We start from the raw sequence: 21,234 nt of genomic DNA, 5'->3' as shown, positions 1-21,234 counted from the left end.
AAAGCCTTTGCACCACCGCCCGCCCGCGCATCTTGCACCCGTACCCCAGAAGCGATACCGCCGCCGCCCCCAACGCGACACCGGGTCAGTACACATTGACTTGTGTGCCTGTAGACCAAGACTGGCCCTCTCGTCGTCATTCGCTGCGCGTAGTCTTACCGAGCCGAGACTTGTGCCCAGGCCTGGGAACAGGCGCTCGTACGCCTCAGGGAATGAGCAGGCCAAATGATCATGGTACGTCAAGTGACCCTCTGCCCCGAGTCGTGATGCCCGCGACTGCCTCCACGGCGTCTGCCTCTGCCACCGGCGAGAAATGGCCCGCTTTGTAAGCTTCACCGCTCAATGCACCCGTGGACTGCGAGAGGAACGGCACCGGGCTGCTGCAGTAGATAATAGACACCCGCCTTGCCTGCCACCTGGACCACCTCCTGCTCTTCTGCATGGATCTGCTTGCTGACGCCCTCACCCCGCCAGGCTCTCTACCAGAAGAAGCACCCTTCGACTCGTTCGCACAGTCGCAGCACCTCTCCGAATATGCCCCGCTGGTCAAGACGAAAAGCACATCCAGCCTGCTGAGTTGGCGGACGGGGCCGCCGCCACCCATCGACACGGCCAAGCGCCTGAGCATCGATGCAGGGCAGCTGGACCGCATGGCCAGGTGAGTGCAACGTGCGAGAGGCTGGGCAGGCAGGAGCTTCCTCCGCTTCGTGGCTAACGGCTGACACATGCTCCAGGTCGCCCATTGTGTCTGAGCATGAACACGGCCTAGGCTCTTCAGGCCTGCGTCGCATTCGCCAACAGCCAGGCCCACGGCAGCTGCAGACGACCCAGCGAGCCGCTTCGTTGAACATCGCGACTCCGCCAGTGTCGAGGCACCCCTCAGAGTCCACGCCCACAGCGCCCGCGTCACCGACCTTCGCCTTTGGCGAGGACCTCACTCGTTTCCCCTCCGAGTCCCTACACTCGTTCTCGTTCGCGACCCAATCCGAAGAGTTTATACACAACCGCCAGAATGTTTTGAAGCGCTCCATTGAGTTCATGCGAGACAGGCTCGGCTGGGCTGCGACCAATCCTGGCATAGCCAACGCTCAAGCCAAACTCAGCGGCGATCAAGAAGTGCAGAGCATGATGGAGCTCTTGACGCGGGCAAACCTCATAGGTCAAGACGGCACAGGAGCCCATGGGCTGGGTGCTTTGGGCCCAGTGACAGGTCCCGCCGACATGTCCGGCGGGAACCCATTCGAGAAGGGATTCACAGTCGATCGGTCAGCGAGCCCAGAGAGCATGCTCGAAGCAGCGAGACCCCCAGTACACAGGGCGACTACAATCGACGTAGCCGATAACAGCAGCACGTCAGACTCTCGAGAGGGACGAAGCTCATCGAGTACCGATTTGACCTCCGACGCGTCGAGCACACGCGTAGCGGCCGCCTCTCCACCTCCACCCTCCTCGCAGCCTGCACGACCCCAACGAGCCGCACTAAAACGTACCCTCACCGACGTCGCGCCTCTCACGATACAAAGCCAGCTCCACGATGCCCTTGCACAGCCATACCGGGTCGGAGATCAGGAGAAGATCGGGGACCTCGTTTCTCCCGCGAGCATACCGACTCTGCCACCGAGTTTCAGCAATGCACCAGGGCCTCACTCTGCAGGATCAGCGCCGCATGGACACGGGAGCCGACACGCTCCAGCAGCACAGGCCATCTTTACTACCGAGACAGACACACCGTGGACTATCACATCCGCAAACGATTTGGCATGCTTGGTATTTGGAGTAACAAGGGCGGAGGTCCGTAAGCTGGGCATCCTCGAGGTCGTGCGTGAGGACCGCAGGAAATGGCTCGAGAGCAAGCTGAAGGATCCTGAAAGTGGCTCGAAGAACGCGCCGTCTGGAGTATCGGCTGCCAACAACAATCTCAAGGTCGGCAGCGGTGTCACAGCGCGGTTACTGAGCAAGGCTCCATCACGAGTGACAGCTGCGAGGAAAGCACAAACCGACGACGGCAGTGGATCTTCATACTATAACGCGAAGAAGACCGGCAAGCTCAACCATGAACACAAGGGCTCAAGGGGCGTCCTACTCTGTGGAGACGTTATTCCGATACAGAAACGCGACGGCTCGACTGGGTCGGCCAGCTTGTGGGTCAAAGAGAAACGGGGCAGTCTCATATGGGTGCTTGAAGAGATCGCCGAAGACGTTGTGTACATCACGGTCGATGAAACAGGCTGCGTATCCAAGGGCTGGGGCGCAACGGAAGCTGTCTTCGGGAGCGATCGGTTACGGAGGGGCATGGATCTCAAGCGTCTCATACCAGGTATACCACGACTCCGAGGAACAAACACTGGAGTACTAGACTACGACTCCATTGACGAGTTCCGCAGCTACACAGCTCGCACGTCGAACAGCATCAATATACCCGTGACGGTGGAAGCCTTGCCTGGCGAACCTACCTTCCGCATATCTAGCTTCCCTCACATCGCCGGCATCATTGTCCTATCGTCCGACGACCTCAAAATTACGAGTTCCAATTCCGTGTTCTCCGCGGCTCTGTTTGGGCAGCCGCGACCTGAAGGTATCCACGTCAGCAAGCTCATACCCGCGTTCGACAGAATTCTGCACGTCATGACAGACGAGGACAAGATAGAGCTGGTTGACGGGATCGTTATTCCCGAACACAGCTTTCGTCGCGCACGAGCCCTGCTCGCAATGCGGGAAGGTAGTGCAGATGCCGCAGCCATCTTCCTGCGACCAAGTGGTCTGCCAGCCTTACATCGCGACGGATCAGAAATAATGGTTGACGTGCAAATGCGAGTTGTGAAGAGCGAAAAGTCACCCCGATTTGATGAGAATGTCATTGAAGAGGAAGATGGGTCATCGAAACCAATCAAGGGTCCAGAGCTGGTCTACGCTTTGTGGATAACATACTCCAGGCAACTGCACGCTGCGAACCACGGTATCGGTCCAGTGACTCCCCTTATGTCACGGCCACCCTCACCCCGCCAACCAGAGCCAGGCCAGTCCAGTTTCTCCGTGCCACAAGAACCGGAATCACATCAATCGCAAGGAACACCGCCTACAGTATCACTCCTCACACAGCAGATTCAAGAAGCCATGCGGCCTAATACTCCGCAACAATCTCAGAAAGGTGCCATGGCACCGCCGCCAGCACCTGCACAGGATGAGCCATCCCAGAAGAAGACTATCAACGATTTTGTAGTGTTGGAGGATATGGGCCAAGGCGCCTATGGGCAAGTCAAGCTATGTCGATACAAGAAGAACAGCAACAAGAAGGTTGTGATCAAGTATGTTACGAAGCGGCGCATCTTGGTCGATACGTGGACACGAGACCGAAGGCTTGGAACTGTACCGCTCGAGATTCACGTCCTGGACTATCTCCGCCGCGACGGCTTCAAACACCCTAACATTGTGGAAATGGCCGATTTCTTCGAGGATGACATCAACTACTACATCGAGATGATACCGCACGGTCTACCGGGCATGGACCTCTTCGACTATATTGAGCTGCGTGTAAACATGGAAGAGAAAGAGTGCCGTAAGATCTTTGTTCAGGTCGCAGAAGCGGTACATCATCTGCACACTAAAGCGAAGGTCGTGCATCGAGACATCAAGGATGAGAATGTCGTCCTCGACGGTGAAGGCAACATCAAGCTCATCGACTTTGGAAGCGCAGCGTACATCAAAAGCGGACCCTTTGACGTCTTTGTAGGCACAATTGGTATGTTTTCCGTCGCTCTCGAATCCTTATGGTAATACTAACGCTCGTCAGACTACGCTGCCCCAGAAGTCTTAGCTGGAAAAGCCTACCGCGGTAAAGAACAAGACGTCTGGGCCCTTGGCATCCTCCTTTACACCATCATATACAAAGAAAACCCCTTCTATTCCATTGACGAGATCATGGATCATGATCTCCGCGTACCGTGGGTCATGTCGGAAGAGAGCATCGATCTTGTGCGACTGATGCTAGATCGAAATGTGGAGAAAAGGATTACCATCAGCATGGTGCTCGAGCACCCTTGGTGCAAGGGCGCTGGTGCTGGCAGTGGGGTGGTTGGAGAAGCCGCTTGAGGACCAAAACACATGGAAATGAACATATGGAACGACTTTACGATCTTTTGCATGCGGCTGGACTAGGACTGGTTATGGGATGGATAAGGTCAGGCGCACTCCAGGGCTGCTATAGAGCGCTTCTCCTACTACTTCGAGTTACACACATTGTTCGCAAAATTGCGCCATAGCATTACGGCATTGTTTGGTAGGGCGAGAGATGGAAAAAATGAATACCCAAGATCTTTGTTTTCGCACATCATTGTTTGACAGGGGTTGTTCTGTCTGGAACATGCCCAGGTGGTGACGCGACAGCCCCCGGCGCCAATTCGCGGGAGGCTGGCTCTTTCCCCGTGATGACGTCTGGTATCCGCGACGGGCGACTCTTCACCACGACCTCTAACGGATCTCATTCATGACACTAGATGCACTCGCGCAAACAGAAGTTTCATGGTCCATCATACTGGTAACAAATAGTGCATACCGCCTGTCTGGATGCTTCCTGATGCGCACCGCCAGTTCAGGTCAGCGCCACGCTCAGTATAGCGTGGCAAGCAAACAGTACAACCCTCCATGTACTCAGCCTCAGGCGAGGCTGAGGTACCTATCCTCCCTGTCCCGACAGGCCTCGAGCCAATAGCAAGGCAACGCCACAGTCGTGCCACACGTCAGGCGTCCAGCCCAAGCCACGAACACCCTGTATCTCAGAATAGATCGAGTGGTTGTCCTCGCGCGTCGTCGCGGAACATGTCTAGTTATTTCTACCCGCGGTCCACTTCCCACGTCCCATTGACGGTATTGCGATAGACACTTGGCGTCTAGACGTTGATTTGGCGCACCCTAACATTAGTGTAGCGCTTCAACACGATGTTATCCCAACCGCCTAAGAGTAAGGCCGCTAGTATATGGTCTTTTGATTCGGGGTACGGATCAGGCACCTTGGAAGATGATGAGGGGTTCCAGGTACAATCGTGCGCAATGTTGTATGTTGCGCAATTATTGACGCTGAGCAGATTGACCAGGCCGGAAGCTCCACGATCTATGGAACGTTGCCTACGTCCCCCAACCAGTCCAATCAGTCAAATCTTGGCGGACCTGTGACCCTTGAACTGGGAGACGAAATTCGCGCGAGAGCAATCACCAACTCGACTGAGCCTCTTGCTACGGGAGTCGACGTGTTCACGGCGAAAGTTCGCATTAGTAACGAATCGTTGGTACCGACGCAGAGTGATGGTATCGATTGCCTCCGATGTCAGCTTTGGAACATCATCAACCCCGACGGGAACATTAGATGCGACGACTGCACGAGTGAAGGATTCGAGACGCTTGAGGCTGTACTAGGTACTGCTGAACTACCAAAGACGACGACTGCGGCACCTCGACAACGTCCTATAAAAGCAACCCTTTCGAAAGACTCCTCTAAAACTGCGAGTATCGGGCGATGCTCTGCATGTGAGATCTTGGCACTCGTTCACCCAGGCCAGTCCGTCAACTGTACTTCGTGCACCCCAAAGACGGGCTTATTATCTCCAACTCCATCAGATCAGCCATCGAAGATCAAACGTTCTTGCGCCCGACGGCCACCCACCAAGCTCGAGTCGCATGCGACGCGATGTCTGCAAGGATGGCTGAAAGAACACCGAAACAATCCGTATCCAGACAACGAGACCAAGCGTTCACTAGCTGAGAAATGTGGTATCACTGAGAAGCAGGTTAACACCTGGTTTACCAATGCGCGAGCGCGAAGAAGGGTCGTTGATGCGAAATCGTCCAACCCGGCCTCGGAAGATGAAGGAGCTCGGATTACTCGACTTTCTAGCGTAATATCCACGGCGCTGTCGCACCGAGACGCCTCATCACGCTTCGATACGCCATCTGATTGTCGTTATTCTGTTGCTTCCCATTGCGCAGGTGACAACCCTAGCCATACGAATACAATCTCATCTAGACGAGGCAAGAAGAAGGATTATGGCCAGTCTGTCAACGTACCTACTTCGGTCTCCATAGCGCAATCGCTCCCATCCAATTCACAACTTCCATCTACCGATGATGTCGATAGCGAATCGCAGACGTGGCAGTGCACCTTTTGCTACCAACATATCGCGCGCAAATCCTGGCGCCGCCATGAGGAAACCCAGCATCGACCGAAACGAAAGTGGACATGCTTGCTCACTGGCCCTAGCATCATAACTTCTTCTCGATCGGATGCGTCTACGTATTGTGTATTCTGCATGGCAGCGAACCCCAGTGACAAGCATTTCGCCGAATGCCATCGCATAGCTGAGTGCATGGCCAAGGACGAAAGCGAAAGAACGTTTCTGCGACCAGATCATCTGCGTCAGCACGTCAAAAACTTCCATAAAGCAAAACTGGATGAGACCACCCGCGATCTCTGGAGACGAGAGGGCCCGGGTAACCATGCCGCGGAGAACTGGGTTTGCGGTTTCTGCGCAAAGGTGCTGAAGACGTGGGATGATCGCGAAACGCACATAGCGTGTCACTTCAAAGATGGGTTAACAATGGCGGACTGGAAAGGGTATACAAGACCGGATGCTGAGGCGAGTAAGAAGAGGCCGACTTCGAGCGAAGGACGGCCGAATGTGCTCTCGAAGTTGGCACGGACGCTTACTTTCCGATCATCGCGTGAGCAGCACCACTACGAGTCGCAGAGTCAGGCCGCCCATGCTTTCGATACTGCATTATTATTTACTCACGCGCCTGAGTTGGATGCTCCTCTGTTGCCGGAGCTTGTCTTCGACGATTTCATGGCGGGCGTTGGTGATGTCAACTTCAATTACAGCGATATGATTCTTGCTGGCGCGTGTGAAAACGGCTTTGCTTCAGCTGTACGGCACGATTCCGCATTTCCAGTTGAAGAAAATGCGGGGTTCGACTTTGGCGATTTGGCGGACGGGTTCGTCGGCCAGGAGTTTGGGAATGGGGATGCCTTTGGGCTTTGGTATCAATAGGCCAAACCTTGGCTTGCGATGCTCAGAGCGCGAGAACACCTGGGTAGTGTTGAAGCTCGCTGGGTCTTTGTTCTGCTTATCCAGAGCGCAACAAAGTCAGTTAATATCTCACAAGGACGAAAGAATTTGTTTCCAAGCAGGATGCATATAGATGGAGATGAGGCCTGTGAAGCGTGGAGGCACTGCAGCCACCCCGGGCCTTTCCATATTCAACCATGACCTCGGGACGTACCTTCGAGCGTTTTCGGCCTAGCCGGATCCTGCAAAGTTCAGCCTGCCCGCACGCGTATCATCCGCAACACCCAGGACATTTCCCGTTCTTACCCTCCAGCACGTATCATCGCGTCGCGTTCGGCTGACACACAACTATTGCGACGTGACTGTTCACGTGTAAGTCGTGATTGCCTTCACACGCAGCTCCAGCCGTACACCAAAGCTGTGCTAGAGTCGTTGACTCACCTCCAACCAGCAACTTCACCTTGCAACCTACTCAGGAGATGTACGATTTTACCAACGGCTACCTTCGTGTTACTTGCTGAGCGACGATGATATCGATGAGTCAGTCCCTGAAGAACATGGTTCGGGGTCTATTAGCGCCCTGACCCCTCGCGCAATGTTGGCACGGCCTGTGGTTCGTTCCCATACTTGAACCGATGAGTCTTCCTAGCATACGAAATGAGGACATAGCGTGACCTAGAAGTCGGCGCAGAAAACGTAAGCGGGTACTTATAACAGCAGTATCTCATTCTAGTTACAGCTTCCATGGCTCCTGCAACACCAACACCGATGCCGACCTCCAGTGTCGTGCCAAAGCACTATTGCACACAGCTCCAATCACCACTCTATCGCCTGCCTCGCGAACTCCGGGATCAAATCTATGAGTACTATCTCTCTGAAGAAGATGGATATCACTACGATAGTGCGGTCAAGAAGTTCCTTTATCAGAATCCTTCGACAACGCCCAAGCCACTGGTGGTGCGACTCGGTCTCCGTATCACGTGTCGCATCGCCAGTGAGGAGATGAGGAGCGTTGCTTTTCCTCAGCTCAACTTCCATGGAGCGCAGTCAATGGAAGACGAAACCGGATACCAAGGACTCCATTCGCGGGCGGGCCGCTTCGAGTGCTGTAGGTACCACAGTAACTGATTTCCCATTTTGAGCGCTTACATTGCCTTAGTATTGACTTACGTCGAGCGCCAGAGATGTCGCATGCTCGTACGTGTCGCGCCACTTTTGAAACATGGAGACTTTCAGGAGTTATGCACTCGCTATCCAACTGTCAAGACGTGGTTCAATGAACCTTTGCAGAGAGCAATCGCGAATCAAACCGACGAATTGGGCGGCGAAGACATCCTTGATCAGAACTTTAGCGACGCTCTTCACCGTGCGTTGGTTCTTGCAAAAACTCAATCCCCCTCAGAATTCGTGGACTTGGCCTGTGCCACGTTCGGCGCAGGTGCTTGCCCCGTTCGTCACACCGCAATGTTTCTGAAACGCCACAATCTTTTCGTGGAGAGTGCTCTCCCCGAAATAGTCCATTGGCAGCCCAGACCATGGTGCATCCCGGAGCACGGCGAGCTATCTAACATTGAGGCTCTGATCTGTCAACCCAGAGACTCGGATGTTGACCTGCACATAACCAAGGATGGAGATCGCTGCTTTCGGGATATCGCAGCTCACTCATGGGCCACGCGTCAGCGGTGGTATTTCTCGGCTGCGGCTGTAGCAATCGACTTCTGTAAGCCGGTCTGAACCTTTATACAAGCACAAGCTGCTAACATAGGCAGTACAACGTTCGTCGAAACAACAGAGAGAGAATATGCGCACCGTGGTCCTTAGAGAAGATTTCAAAGCTGTATCCCGCCCAGAGTCTCATGGTCGCGGTTTTATCCCCTTCTGTCTCGAATGTCCGAAGCTTCGCATCGTCAGACGAATCGGCCTTATGAACAACTTACTGCCAGCTTCCTTCTCTCAACCAGCAGCTCATCAACGCGATATCATTCTGGCCAGCCATTGCCTTACTGTGCTGGTCTCTTGGATTGAAGAAGCCACTTCGTTAGCTTCACAAGGGATGCCAGCACATTCCTTGGAGCTGGTCATCGACGGACATTGCGAAGAATCAATGGAGGCCTGGAAGTTACTAAAACACGCAGCAGCTACCCAAGAGGCTCTACTCAGGCAGTGTCGAGCAAACGGGAAACAGCCGAGAGCAAGACCGGCACCACTAGATTACGACTCTCCTTTCACCGGATCATGGAGCCTTCCTGCAGGGTTTGCACAAATGATTCGAGACATTGTCGAAGGTAAGTCTCCTGTCCGATATGACGGGGATGTTGGCGAGCTCTGGGATTCGGAAGAATTCTACATGGTGCGGGAAGCCTGGACAGAAGATGATTGGGCAGATGAATGGGAAGGACAAATGTCACGAGTAATCTCAACACAAGGGTGGCCGTCAATATCCAGGAAGTACTGCCATGAGCCTCAAAACTGAGTAAACTTGCATACGCTGCAGTCAGGCTCCACGTCATTAGTTTTTGGGGTTCCTTACGTAGCTTGAGAAAAACACTATGCCGATTGTCTTTTTGGCGTCTGGATTTTTCCCAGTAGGGTTTGCACGAATGATTCGAGACATCGCAGAACGTAAATCTATGGTTTACTACGATGGGGAAGTTGGTGAGCTCTGGGATGAGGAAGAGTTCTTCCAGCAGCGAAAAGATTGGACAGATGATGACTGGGAAGAGGATTGGAAAGTGAAGGTTACATTTACGGAGGCTATCGCCACGGACTGCTGGCCTTCTATTTTCGACAAGTACAGTAACCGGTCTGAGGTTTGAGCAAAAACGGTCATCGCGCGCAACCATTAGCTGCCGCGGTGTCTTTTATAAAGTAGCTCTTGAACTCATTGTATCCAAAATACTCGTCAGCCCACTTCACACGCATCGTGTATGTTAGAAGTCTTGTACACATCATCTCCGTATTGTGGGGCGGCCACTACCGCTTCTGCAGTCATATCATGGATAGGTTGAATCGAACCTTTTTTTCGGTCAACGTCGATCATCTGCTGATAAGAAATGATTCAATCATATCAGGCCTCTAATCATAGAACGTTGTGGCTCTCTGGACCCATCCTCAAGCATGAGTCATGGCGCCATCCTAAACTTTGGTAGGGGTTCGCCGCGATCTTGTGCGAGCCACGGTTTTGATAACCTTACCAGACAATATCAAGAGGAGTCATGGCCACGTCACAATACTCCCCTCGTTCATGTGTGCTAAGAATGTTCCTTTCCTACGCTTCGCAAATCTATCACCATGGCTTTTACACCCGTTGCCAGGCCGTCTGGCAAGTTTGCGCATTGGAATACGTTCCCTTTCATGACCGCCCCGAAAACTAAATATTACTCCGCTCAACTCCAGTCGCCACTCTTTCGTCTTCCTCGAGAGGTTCGAGATGTTATTTACGAATACTACCTTCTCGAGAATGACGGTTACCACTACGACAGCGAGATCGACAAACTGCTGTACCACAAGCCGTCAATATCGCCTAAGCAAGTCGTTCGGCTAGGTCTACGGATCACATGTCGCATCGCTGCAGAAGAGATGAGAGACAGTGCCATCGGAAAAATCCACTTCTACCCCAAGCGTTCATTCAATGACGGGAAAGAATACATGAACGTTCGTTCGAGGGCAGGGCGCTTTAGATGCTGTTAGTAATATTCCTGGTTACCCTACCTATGAAGGAACTCTGACAGAGAAACAGTACTGAAGTATGTCGAGCGACAGAAATGTCGCATACTAGTATGCGCTGCCGAGTTACTACACCCTGACGATCTGGTCGACATAGACAGCCAATTCCCCACAGTCAAGCACTGGTTCCACGCACCTCTGAACCAGGCAGTTACACATCGAACGGACGAGCTTGGTACATCGGATGACAGTTGCAAAGAAGTCCTTAGCCAGTCGTTCAGCGATGCTCTCCAACATGCACTAGTACTAGCGAAAAACCGACATCCGTCAAGATTTGCAGAGCTTACACGTGAGACCTTCGGTCTCGGTGACTGTCCCATCAGATCGAGTACGTTAGGTTTCGTGCAGAACAACCTATTCGTACAGGGAGCTCTATCCGACATATATCACTGGCATCCTACGCCGTGGTCCATCCCGGGAGATAAAGAGTTGTCAAAACTTGAAAGACTTATTTGTGAGCCTGGCGATTTAGACAATTTGCTCCCAACTACAGACGAAGGCGTCTTCTACTTCCCCGATATCACAGAACATTTCCATGCTGCGCGTTACCGTTGGTACTTTTCTGCTGCCGCTGTGGCGATTGAGTTTTGTGAGTTCAATCCAGCATCTATTTTTAGGTCGCCTAATCCATTGAGGCTACAGTGGGCGATTGCGAGACGCTATTTACTAACTTGACGACAGTTCAAAGCATGTCCAGAAAACGCAGGGCCAACTTCCGATCAGTCGTACTGAATGAAGACGTCAAAGCCGTGTCCAGACCAGAATGCCATGCGCGCGGCCTTATCCCATTCTGTCATGAGAATCATCGACTTCGTATTGAGAGACGGATCAGCTTGCTTACAAATCTCCTTCCACCAGGCTCTGATTATGTGTCTGGTTACGAAGAGGAGTGCATTTACAGTGAAGACTGTTTCGAAGTGCTGATTCCATGGATCGAGGAAGCACTTCTGCTACCATCCCTTGGGATGCCTGTGCAGTCATTTCAACTTGTTGTAGATGGCGATGCAAGGGAATCTTCAGAGTTCTGGCACATGCTTAAATACGCTGCCGCTACGCAGCAGGCCCGATACAGGGGGCTACAGCTCAACGGTATAGACCTGCCCACCGGGGAGTTGCGCCCGATGTACGATGGTGATTATGCAGTTTGGGACTTCCCTTCAGGATTCGCAAGCATGGTCCGCGATATCTGTCAGGGTAACTCAATCGTAAGGTATAATGGAGACGTGGGCGAGCTTTGGGACGAAGACAAATTCTTCTCCGAAAGGAAGGATTGGACAGAATTGCAATGGGAGACGGACTGGAATGAGACCATCGACCAGGGCATCGTCTCGAACTTCTGGCCGAAGGTTTCAGAGCGTTATCTCAAGGGACGCTCCCCATACTAGCGCATGATTTTTCCATAGCAAGCCAGGTTGCTCGAATTTCAGCGGTGACCGGTAAAATGCGGTTGTGAGATTTGACCGAGTTCTCTTTATTCAGACGACTGGCCGCGTTGCCCCCATAATGTGTTTTGGAGTGCAACGCATAGAAAAGCATATCTGTAGTGCGCGTAGTATGCGAATACTAGGTATGGCATAGTCCATACCCATTCGCTTGTAGTTCTGCCCTGTTCCATTGTACCCAGGTAGGATAGGAACCTGTCGCCGTGCGCGCGGACTGACAGCGTACGAAAACGAGTCATTGTATACAATATCCTGTCCAGCGCATCTAGAGCTGGCCGTGGAACTGGCAAAAGCGGGACGTAAAAGTGTACAGAGTCCGTCGCGTATGGGAAAAGTCCTCTTCTCGATGGAGTCCAAGTCAGGACCAGGCGGCGACGGCCATCCTGGGACATTCGTCGTCCAACAGGCGCTTGAGGTCTTGTCGTTGCGCAATATTCCTAGGTAGTCTGAGTCATATCGTACCGTCCAAACCAGTAGATTCTCTAGTCATCTTAGACGAACCATAAACCACTCAAGTCACGTGTTACCCTGACTCCGATCCAAGTTAACAGCGTGCTTGCGACTCATCCCAATCAAGCCTGTGTGAGTCAAGGTATGAAGATAGTCAAACCGAGAGTCATCGTCTCGAGCTTTTAAGTATATATGAAGCAGCATCTGTAGCATCTTTCATTCCTCAAGCATGTCGGACAAAACGCGAACTACGCGTTTCGCGCACTGGAACAAATGGCCGTTCATCAACGTGAGATCGAATCAACTACAATCGCCCTTCTTCCGGTTATCACGCGAGATACGAGACAAGATCTACGAATACTACGTCCTCGCCGAGAATGGCTACTTCTACAACCCAGAAACACGGAAAATGATGGATGGTCACCCGTCATCCACAACGCCAAAACCACAGGTTATCAACATCAACTTGATAAGGACTTGTAAGATCACGGCGGCTGAGATGAAGGGGTTGGCTTTCGAGCGTAATGAGGTCATATTCCACGCTATGTGCTCTGTCAACGATGGGAATGGGTGCCTGAGTCTCAACTCACGGGCTGGACGCTTCAAAAGTCGTACGTGTACTCCGGGCGTGAACCATATTTTGTCAACGGCAACCTTCTAGACTGACTTTTGAACGACAGTCCTCAAATGCCGCCAGATCCAAAGAATTCGTATGATCATCTGCACCGCTTCGCTACTGACGACGGATGACTACGCGACGCTCGCTCAAGAATACCGAGACTTTTCGTTGTGGTTTAACGGCCCATTTCGCAGGGCTATCAGACATCGCACAGTTGGACTGGATCTGAACTTCAACGACAACTGTATCGATTCCTTGTCGAACAGTGGAGACTTCGATGACGCTCTTCAATTCGTGCTCGAACTTGCCAAGGCTCGCAACCCTCCTACATTTGCAAGACGTGCTGTGAAGACACTTGGAGACGGGTATTCTCCTCTTCTTCGTATCTCAGATAAACCAAGACATGGAAACCTCTTCGCCGAGGGATCTCTGTGTGAGCTTTTCGAATGGAAGCCTGAGTCGTGGCGTATACCGAGCCATGAGGAACTTGCGTCTATCGAAGCGCTACTGTCGATGAGCGTAGTAAGAAGCTTGAAGACATTTGAAGCCGCGCACAATACCAAATGGTACTTCTCTGCCACATCAGTAGCTATTCAATACTGTAAGTTGCACATCAGACCCAGCCGAATGCCTTTAACATTGCGCAGTGGAGATGATGAATCCCAGAGTGCGGAAGACACTACGCAACATCGTGCTAAGGGAAGACTTCAAAAGCGTTTCAAATCCAGAGCTCCATTCGCAAGGTCTTGTCCCCTTCTGCCGCGAGAACGCAAAACTTCGAATTACGCGCCACATAAGCCTTCTCGAATCGCTCCTTCCAGTACATTCGAGCGGGCAGGACAACCGGCGGGGCAGTCACTACGATTGGAATTTTGTTGAAGGCTCGGAATGTCTGGAAGCCATGATACATTGGATCCAAGGAGTATCTTTACTTCGCACGCGCGGTATGCCCAAAGAGAGCTTTTCGCTGGTCTTCGACAATAGTGTTACGGAAGGCGACTGGGCGTGGAACTTGATCGTAGTGCCCGTGGGGGCCTTACAAGAAGTCTCTGCAAGATGGCTTCGCGCACTCAATATCCCCACCAGACCCAACGACCGTCAAAGCTTCAGGGCCTATGAAGAGCTGTGGGACCTCCCATCAACCTTTGCAGCTAATGTTCGGAGCATTGCAGAAGGAACCTCGATCATGCGGCTGACGTCGGGCATGAACTCAATCGAGATTGAGGCCACAGCGCTGAAATTAGAGCACCACATGCAATACACCCTCAACGACTGGGACCATGCATGGCGCGCAAGAGTGGTTTACTCGAGATTGATAACAGACTTCTGGAGACGCTTACACCCTAAATACAGCATCGAACCGGCGGGCTTCAAGAGAGTAGTAACAACGGTTAGGAGAACTGTGGGTGGGCCCTGAGTTCCGCGATATCGACGGAATCGGTCGGAGAACAGAGGTTGTTGCTGGTAACAGATCGGTGGACTGATGATGCCATCAAATCTAGCGATACGGTGTCTTCATCGGCAAATATGCATTCTGACTTCGATATTCTGGTTTCCTTCCATCCCATCCATGGTACTGCGATGACGCAGAGCAAGACGAGCCACTCATGACTCCCGAAATACATAACCACCACATACGCAAAAGGTACTCCTCATCAAAAAGGAGACATCGCAATCCTCAGAGTATGCATTCTGACAGAGCTTATAGCTGGCTGTTATGTATCAATAACATCGATGTGAAGATGATGATGTGCAATGCCTTTAGATCATGCACTTCTTCACAAAGAGCAAGAAGTCTGTGATGCAAACCATCAGCAGGACAGCTGTACTATAAGCCGCTTTGCCCCATTGTCATAATGTATAGGTCTGCCTCCCTCTCCGGAAAGGGCGCGTCGTGCCGTGAGCCCGGGTTGATGGTATGCAATGAATGCCTTGATACGCCGTAAATGGGTTGCGCGTGTTCGACCGGCTGTACGTAGGCCGCAATGCTGAAGGGGTAGGAATGTGGATGGCGTGCGGAGCTCATTATGCGTGGACAGCGTTCTCGTCTTCGTCGCGGTTCAAGGGTGAGTTCTGGCGAAAGCCATCGCTGAGATTGCGCGCGGTCTGCAATAGCGCTTGCAACGTGAGTATGTGAGGTTTCGAAGTGTATAATTAGGGACGTGTGCAAGATCAGACTCAACGAGCGAGTGAGGTCATGGTCTGAGGAGGTTGTGGGAGAGTAAGCCGTGATGTTTGCCTGGGTGGTGGAGCTCCGTGCTCATGAAGAGGCTGGGCACCACCTGGGCAGGCTCGCGCCAACCGGTCCGCGCCAGACCGACTATCCATCTATTCGTTCGCGTCGCGTATAACCATTAATACCCAGCAAATACAGCTTTGCTGATGATGGGCATGTCGCTCACACTCAGACATTAAATCTACAGCCACCGATGAGTCGTTGCCCTGAAGCTGAATGGTGCCCAGGCGATCAGCCAATGGGCACACACTTCAATCCGATGAATCCGCTTACGACCAGCAAGCCATAGTTTGGTACCATGGTGCATCCTTCTTGGGAGTCATCGGAAAAAGCCAGAGGAGGTATAACGGCGCAGTATTAGATGCCGGGCAGTCGCCATCAACATCTGTATGGCACCTGATACAGCCAAGATGGCTTTCAACAAGAGAGGCCCCAACAACTTTGCGCACTGGAATATGTTCCCCTTTATGACGACACCGAAAACGAAGTACTTTCTCGGGCAGAAACAATCGCCGCTGTTCCGACTCCCACGAGAAATACGGGATACCATCTACGATTATTATGCTCAGGGCCGACCACAGTATGTGTACGACAAGGACACGGCAAAGCTACGTTACTCCGATGCTTCAGCTCAGACTGAGGGCCTTGGTCTCATGATGACCTGCAAGATCGCTGCAGACGAGATGCAGCACGTCGCTTTCCAGAACATCGAGTTTAGTACGCTTTGCTCCGTGGCCGATGGCACAGAATTCCAGCAACTCCGGTCAAGAGCCGCTCGATTTTGCCAGAGTAAGCGCCGAACGTCGATGGATGAGCTTGAAGTAATACTGACGTACTTGTTAGTATTTGATATGGTTCAAGTTCAAAGACAATACATGCTGATCTGTGTCGCGGAACTGCTCGAGGCGTCAGATCTTACTGAAATAAGAGCTCGTTATCCAGTCATCGAAAACTGTCTCGAAGAACCTCTGAAGCAAGCAGTTACGCGAAATATCAATATACTATCGCAATATATGGATATGAGTTTGGACAATCATGAGTGTGAAGAGTTTGTAGAAGCTCTTGTGCTCGCGCTCGACATGGCCAAGAACCGAGATTCAACCAAGTTTGCGCGGCTCACACGAGGAATCTTTGGAAACATTATCTGCCCGGTGGGCAACCTTCGAGGTATGGGCCAGTACAATATCTTCGTGGAAGGGGCGTTACACGATGTACTGTGTTGGAGACCAACCCCTTGGTCTATTCCCACGGACAGCGAGCTTGCCAGGATGGAAGGGCTCGTTTGCCGGCCAGAAGAAGACAAGACCTTGATTTACAACTGGTGCCATGTGGAGGATCCTCGCAAACTTTGCAACAGTAGATACTACTTCTCAGCTGCTGCAGTAGCGATCGACGTTTGTAAGTGCTATCCCAACTCATTGATCTCCCAAGTCCCTCACCACAGCACTTTTTATTGTAATACAGGAATCCTCACACGGAATGAGCTTTCTAACGCATGTCGCAGTGCACCAAATCCCCCCCAAAAGGCTGCGCAATCTGCGTAAACTCGTCCTCCACGAAGACTTCAAGTCGATGCCGCGTTCCGTATGCCATGTACGAGGTCTCATTCCTCTGTGCCAGGCGAATTCAAAGCTTCGGATCGAAAGACACATCGATCTACTGGCCAACCTCCTACCTTTGGGACATCCAGAAAGCCTCTATGCCGGATATGACTCCATTGCTGGATCTGATGTTTTAGATGCTATTATTCCATGGCTAACGGAGGTCTACCTACTTCATACCCATGGGATGCCAGCAGGCTCTTTTCGGCTCGTGATTGATGGTCACTCGCGCGAAGCTCTCGAGGCTTGGAACATTCTCAAATATGCGGCAGCCATGCAAGAAGCCATGCTGGAACAACGCCGAGTCAAGAATACGTGTCCAACGTCCAGATTGTTCGACCGTCGCTTTCTATGCCGCATTGGCTTGCCATGGCATCTACCGGATGGGTTTTCTGACACTATTCGCGCGGTGATTGACGGTACAATCAACATCACCTTCACTGGAGATGTGGGTGAGATGTGGGATCAGGACACTTTCTTCTTTGAGAGACGAGACTGGACAGTAAACAAATGGGAAGAAGAGTGGAAAGATGAGGTTTGGATCAAAGAAATTTCAACCGATTATTGGAAGCGGATCAATGCTCGGTATCAAATAGACCCTCAAGGTTTCGGCCATATCTATCGGACAGTCTACAAGGGTGAGGTCATCCGCAGCAGCGACCGACCGTCGTAAGGGTACTCGCAGACCTGCTTGTAGATTGCGAGAGCAGCTCGATGTAAGTCGCATAGGCAACTGCAAGGATGACTTCACACTTCGGATAGCAAATTAATCAATTCCACTTAATCTATGCGTATCTCTCTTATATTCCCCTTCTGACTCACATCTGAGTGCGATGCGAATTCGGTTCTTCATCTTCGTCCCATGGTACTGCGGTGGCGACGCGAACGAGCGACTCACAACTTCCGAAATCCATATGCACCTATCCAATCAGGTCCTCTCGAAAAGAGAAGTATTGTCAACACAAGAGCTTGCGTATCTCTCTTCAACGACCTCCATGTGCATATGATAATTGACATGCTTTGTCATGCCAAAGGCGGCCCGCCTCGCTTGCAGCGCAATGCGCGAGCGTCCAGCCAGGAACCAACTCTCTGCCCCTCCAAAAACATTACCAACCTTATTCTCTGCCACAGCGTCGCATCACCCACGCCTCCTACACCTGCTGCAGTCGCTCCTTCCTCCTCGAACCTACACTCAATGACCGCACCCACGCACCTCGACCCCAGCGAACTGGGCACCAAATCCTACTGGGACGCCGCGTACAACACCGAACGCCAGAACTTTGCCGCAAACGCCGACGACGAAGGAACAATATGGTTCAGCGACGCGGGCGCCGAGGAGCGCATGCTGTCTTTCCTTGAAGATCTCAGCGACGAGGGCCACATACACAAAGAGGACGACGGGGACGACCATAACGCGGCGCGGTTCCTGGACCTAGGAACAGGCAATGGGCACTTGCTGTTTGCGCTGCGCGAGGACGAGTGGAACGGCGAGATGGTCGGCGTCGACTACTCTGCGCAGAGCGTCACGCTTGCCACGTCGATTCGCGACGCGAAAGATGACTCTTACAAGGACATTGCGTTCCATGAGTGGGATATTCTGTCGCAAGCACCGGGCGTGTGGCTAGGCGCTGGCTTCGATGTCGTACTGGACAAGGGCACATTTGACGCCATCTGCCTGTCGCAAGAAGAGGACGCGCAAGGTCGAAGGATCTGCGAAGGATACAGGGAAAAGGTTGAGCCTCTCATGAAGAAGGGCGGCAGATTCCTCATCACAAGCTGCAATTGGACAGAAGAAGAGCTCAAGGGCTGGTTTGGAGGCGGAGAGCTGGAGTTTGAGGGCAAAGTCAAGTACCCCAGCTTCACGTTTGGAGGCAAGACGGGCAGCAGTGTTGTTACGCTGTGCTTCAAGAGGGTGTGATTCAGCGCTTCGTCTGCTAAGAAGAAGAATTACTACCATTACTACTGCCGAACAGCCCGCCGTATCCGCGCGAGAACGAGCCACTTCTTCCGCTCGCCCATATTCTCTGTACCGCCATCGCGCTCTTTCGCCCACGACCGCCGCTGCCCGTTGACGTCCATCTCGTATATCTCCTCGATCTCGAGCCCTTGCTCCGGTATCACTTCCTCGAAGAAAGGTGCGACTTTGGCCCGTCCTGTATGGAAGCCTGCGATACAATATATACGTGCGGATGGGTCGTCGGATAGGAAGTGCAGCATCGACTTGGCCAGGCTCTCGTGCTCCCATGGCATCCAGAGACAATCTGCAGCGAGAATGCGCGTGTAGCGGTTCGCGTGCGAGGTCTCGAAAGGTGTGCTTGTGGAGCCCCATTGATGACCTTCGACAGTCACGTTGGGCTTGAGATGCGCGGGGACGTTCTTCGCGACGTTCGTTCTGAGGGTATCCAGGATAGGAGCAGCAGGATAGTCGGTGATGGCAACCTAGCGGACTGTTAGTTGGAGCCTATGCAGAATCCGAGTCTGAGCATGGACGTACCTCTTTCGCGCCCGCCAATGTACTCAGAATCCCGCCCAATCCTACGCCTGCGAGCAAATGTTCCATCAGTACTCTCTTCAACACCTCTCTTTACTCAGCCCGACCCACCTGCACCCAACTCCAACACCGTCTCGCCCTCCACGCTCCATTTTTTCTCTTCCTCCTTGTCTGTCCACCATTTGCCATCTCTCCAGCCCTCCTCATCTTCGTGCAGGCCCTTTCCACTGGCACCTAGATCCCCGCCCTCCACTCGCCCGCTGACCAGTTCTGCCATCATGACGCCGGCATTCCATAGGTAGTGCGCAAACTTTCTTCTTTCTTCTTCGCCGTTCACATCCGCGACCCTAATCTCCTGCTCTCCGAACTTGGCATTGCGATACAGAATGACCGTGCTCGGATCGTCGCCATGCTGGTTCTGTGTATCGTCGGTGAAGATGCCGCCGAGGGAGGACCCAAAGATGTCTTCAGGCTCGAGGGGCGTGTTGGCTGGGCGGCGGAGGTTGATCAGCGAAGGAAGTAGCATTGCGGAGGTCGGTGTACGGCGGTTTGGTCGGGCGGAGGCTAGGATCCTTCCTTAGACGGGCTGAAGGATTGTCGCACGACGCCATGATGCGCGATGGAGGGGCTCGCGAAATCTTTAGCGGGGCAGGCGCGCCAGGCTTCAGATGGGATAGCGCGCGGGTAGCATGCAGGGTCACCGCATGGCTCCGACATGTCGTGAGATCATCATTTGCCGAGGCTGCTGCTCGTGGCGCTCTGAAACGCCGAGTTTCCTGCTCACTCCTACTCTCCTCTTCCTTGACAACACGATTGACTCACAAGGCACTATCGCCAACATGTCATTCTCTTCTTTCAAGAACCCGGCGACATACCATCTACTCAGGTACGAAGCTACTTTACCAACTCTCGACGCTCAAGATCCTCTGACACAAGCATAGCTATGGCACCCTCCTGGGCTCAACGCTCTTCCAATCCTTCGTTTCAGGCATCGTAGCCTTCCGCGTCCTCCCTCGCCCTCAATTCTCCACGCTCCAGAAGCACACCTTCCCCGTCTACTTCACACTACAAACCCTCACTCCCGTCGTCATGCTGCTCACGTACCCACGCGGTGGAGCATCATCTTTGCTACCATTCCTATCCTCCTCGCCCATCCCGCCGACAGCAACCGATAACTTGAGTTCCTGGCTGCACACCACAATGTTTCTCACTGCGCTGGTCAACTGGGTCTACGTTGGACCCAAGACAACGGAGGTCATGGGTCTGAGGAAGCATCAGGAGACGAGGGATGGGAAGAAGAGCTATGATGCTGGGCCACATAGTAAGGAGATGCAGGCGTTGAACAAGCAGTTCGGCATTCTGCACGGTGTTAGCAGTCTGGTCAACATGGTTGGATTAGGAGCTATGATCTGGTACGGTGCGGTACTGGCTGATGGGCTGAGCTTGTAGAATTCCGAGGATGCTGTACATACTGGACGGAATGGCCTGTGGACGAGACAACGATGTAAATAAGAAGCATGTGCTGCCTATACGTGAAGAGGAGGGTGGTGAAGAAACCGAGAAAGTACTAGCTACCCCCATACTCAGGCATACGATGGTGCAATCGAACCATTG

At 52.7% G+C, this 21,234-nt stretch overlaps 7 protein-coding genes across 7 annotated transcripts; 6 read left to right on the top strand and 1 right to left on the bottom strand.

Moving 5' to 3' along the window:
- Positions 1 to 440: 440 nt before the first annotated feature.
- J4E85_002912 (uncharacterized protein) lies at positions 441 to 4,089 on the top strand (the record flags this gene model as incomplete). The annotated part of the gene is made up of 3 exons (XM_051467185.1): positions 441 to 658; positions 735 to 3,739; positions 3,791 to 4,089. 3 exons carry the CDS (start codon positions 441 to 443, stop codon positions 4,087 to 4,089), a joined length of 3,522 nt encoding a protein of 1,173 aa, XP_051328344.1.
- Positions 4,090 to 10,346: 6,257 nt separating this feature from the next.
- J4E85_002911 (uncharacterized protein) lies at positions 10,347 to 12,166 on the top strand (the record flags this gene model as incomplete). Its single annotated transcript, XM_051467184.1, has 3 exons — positions 10,347 to 10,709; positions 10,812 to 11,370; positions 11,640 to 12,166. 3 exons carry the CDS (start codon positions 10,347 to 10,349, stop codon positions 12,164 to 12,166), a joined length of 1,449 nt encoding a protein of 482 aa, XP_051328343.1.
- A 736-nt stretch (positions 12,167 to 12,902) lies between these two features.
- Positions 12,903 to 13,423, top strand: J4E85_002910 (uncharacterized protein; the record flags this gene model as incomplete). Its single annotated transcript, XM_051467183.1, has 2 exons — positions 12,903 to 13,284; positions 13,371 to 13,423. The coding sequence occupies 2 exons, from the start codon at positions 12,903 to 12,905 to the stop codon at positions 13,421 to 13,423; spliced, it is 435 nt and encodes a 144-aa protein (XP_051328342.1).
- Positions 13,424 to 15,917: 2,494 nt separating this feature from the next.
- J4E85_002909 (uncharacterized protein) lies at positions 15,918 to 16,500 on the top strand (the record flags this gene model as incomplete). Its single annotated transcript, XM_051467182.1, has 2 exons — positions 15,918 to 16,317; positions 16,457 to 16,500. 2 exons carry the CDS (start codon positions 15,918 to 15,920, stop codon positions 16,498 to 16,500), a joined length of 444 nt encoding a protein of 147 aa, XP_051328341.1.
- Positions 16,501 to 18,324: 1,824 nt separating this feature from the next.
- On the top strand, positions 18,325 to 19,047 carry J4E85_002908 (uncharacterized protein; the record flags this gene model as incomplete). The annotated part of the gene is made up of 1 exon (XM_051467181.1): positions 18,325 to 19,047. One exon carries the CDS (start codon positions 18,325 to 18,327, stop codon positions 19,045 to 19,047), a length of 723 nt encoding a protein of 240 aa, XP_051328340.1.
- A 41-nt stretch (positions 19,048 to 19,088) lies between these two features.
- Positions 19,089 to 20,146, bottom strand: J4E85_002907 (uncharacterized protein; the record flags this gene model as incomplete). The annotated part of the gene is made up of 3 exons (XM_051467180.1): positions 19,089 to 19,568; positions 19,624 to 19,670; positions 19,732 to 20,146. 3 exons carry the CDS (start codon positions 20,144 to 20,146, stop codon positions 19,089 to 19,091), a joined length of 942 nt encoding a protein of 313 aa, XP_051328339.1.
- A 313-nt stretch (positions 20,147 to 20,459) lies between these two features.
- Positions 20,460 to 21,069, top strand: J4E85_002906 (uncharacterized protein; the record flags this gene model as incomplete). The annotated part of the gene is made up of 2 exons (XM_051467179.1): positions 20,460 to 20,506; positions 20,562 to 21,069. 2 exons carry the CDS (start codon positions 20,460 to 20,462, stop codon positions 21,067 to 21,069), a joined length of 555 nt encoding a protein of 184 aa, XP_051328338.1.
- Between the last annotated feature and the right edge of the window lie 165 nt (positions 21,070 to 21,234).

This window comes from Alternaria conjuncta (assembly GCF_024043145.1).
Source record: "Alternaria conjuncta strain BMP 0040 chromosome Unknown scaffold_4, whole genome shotgun sequence".
NCBI classification, from domain to species: domain Eukaryota; kingdom Fungi; phylum Ascomycota; class Dothideomycetes; order Pleosporales; family Pleosporaceae; genus Alternaria; species Alternaria conjuncta.
The sequence above is the reverse complement of the archived record's forward strand: the minus strand, read 5'-3'. Positions and strand labels throughout refer to the sequence as shown.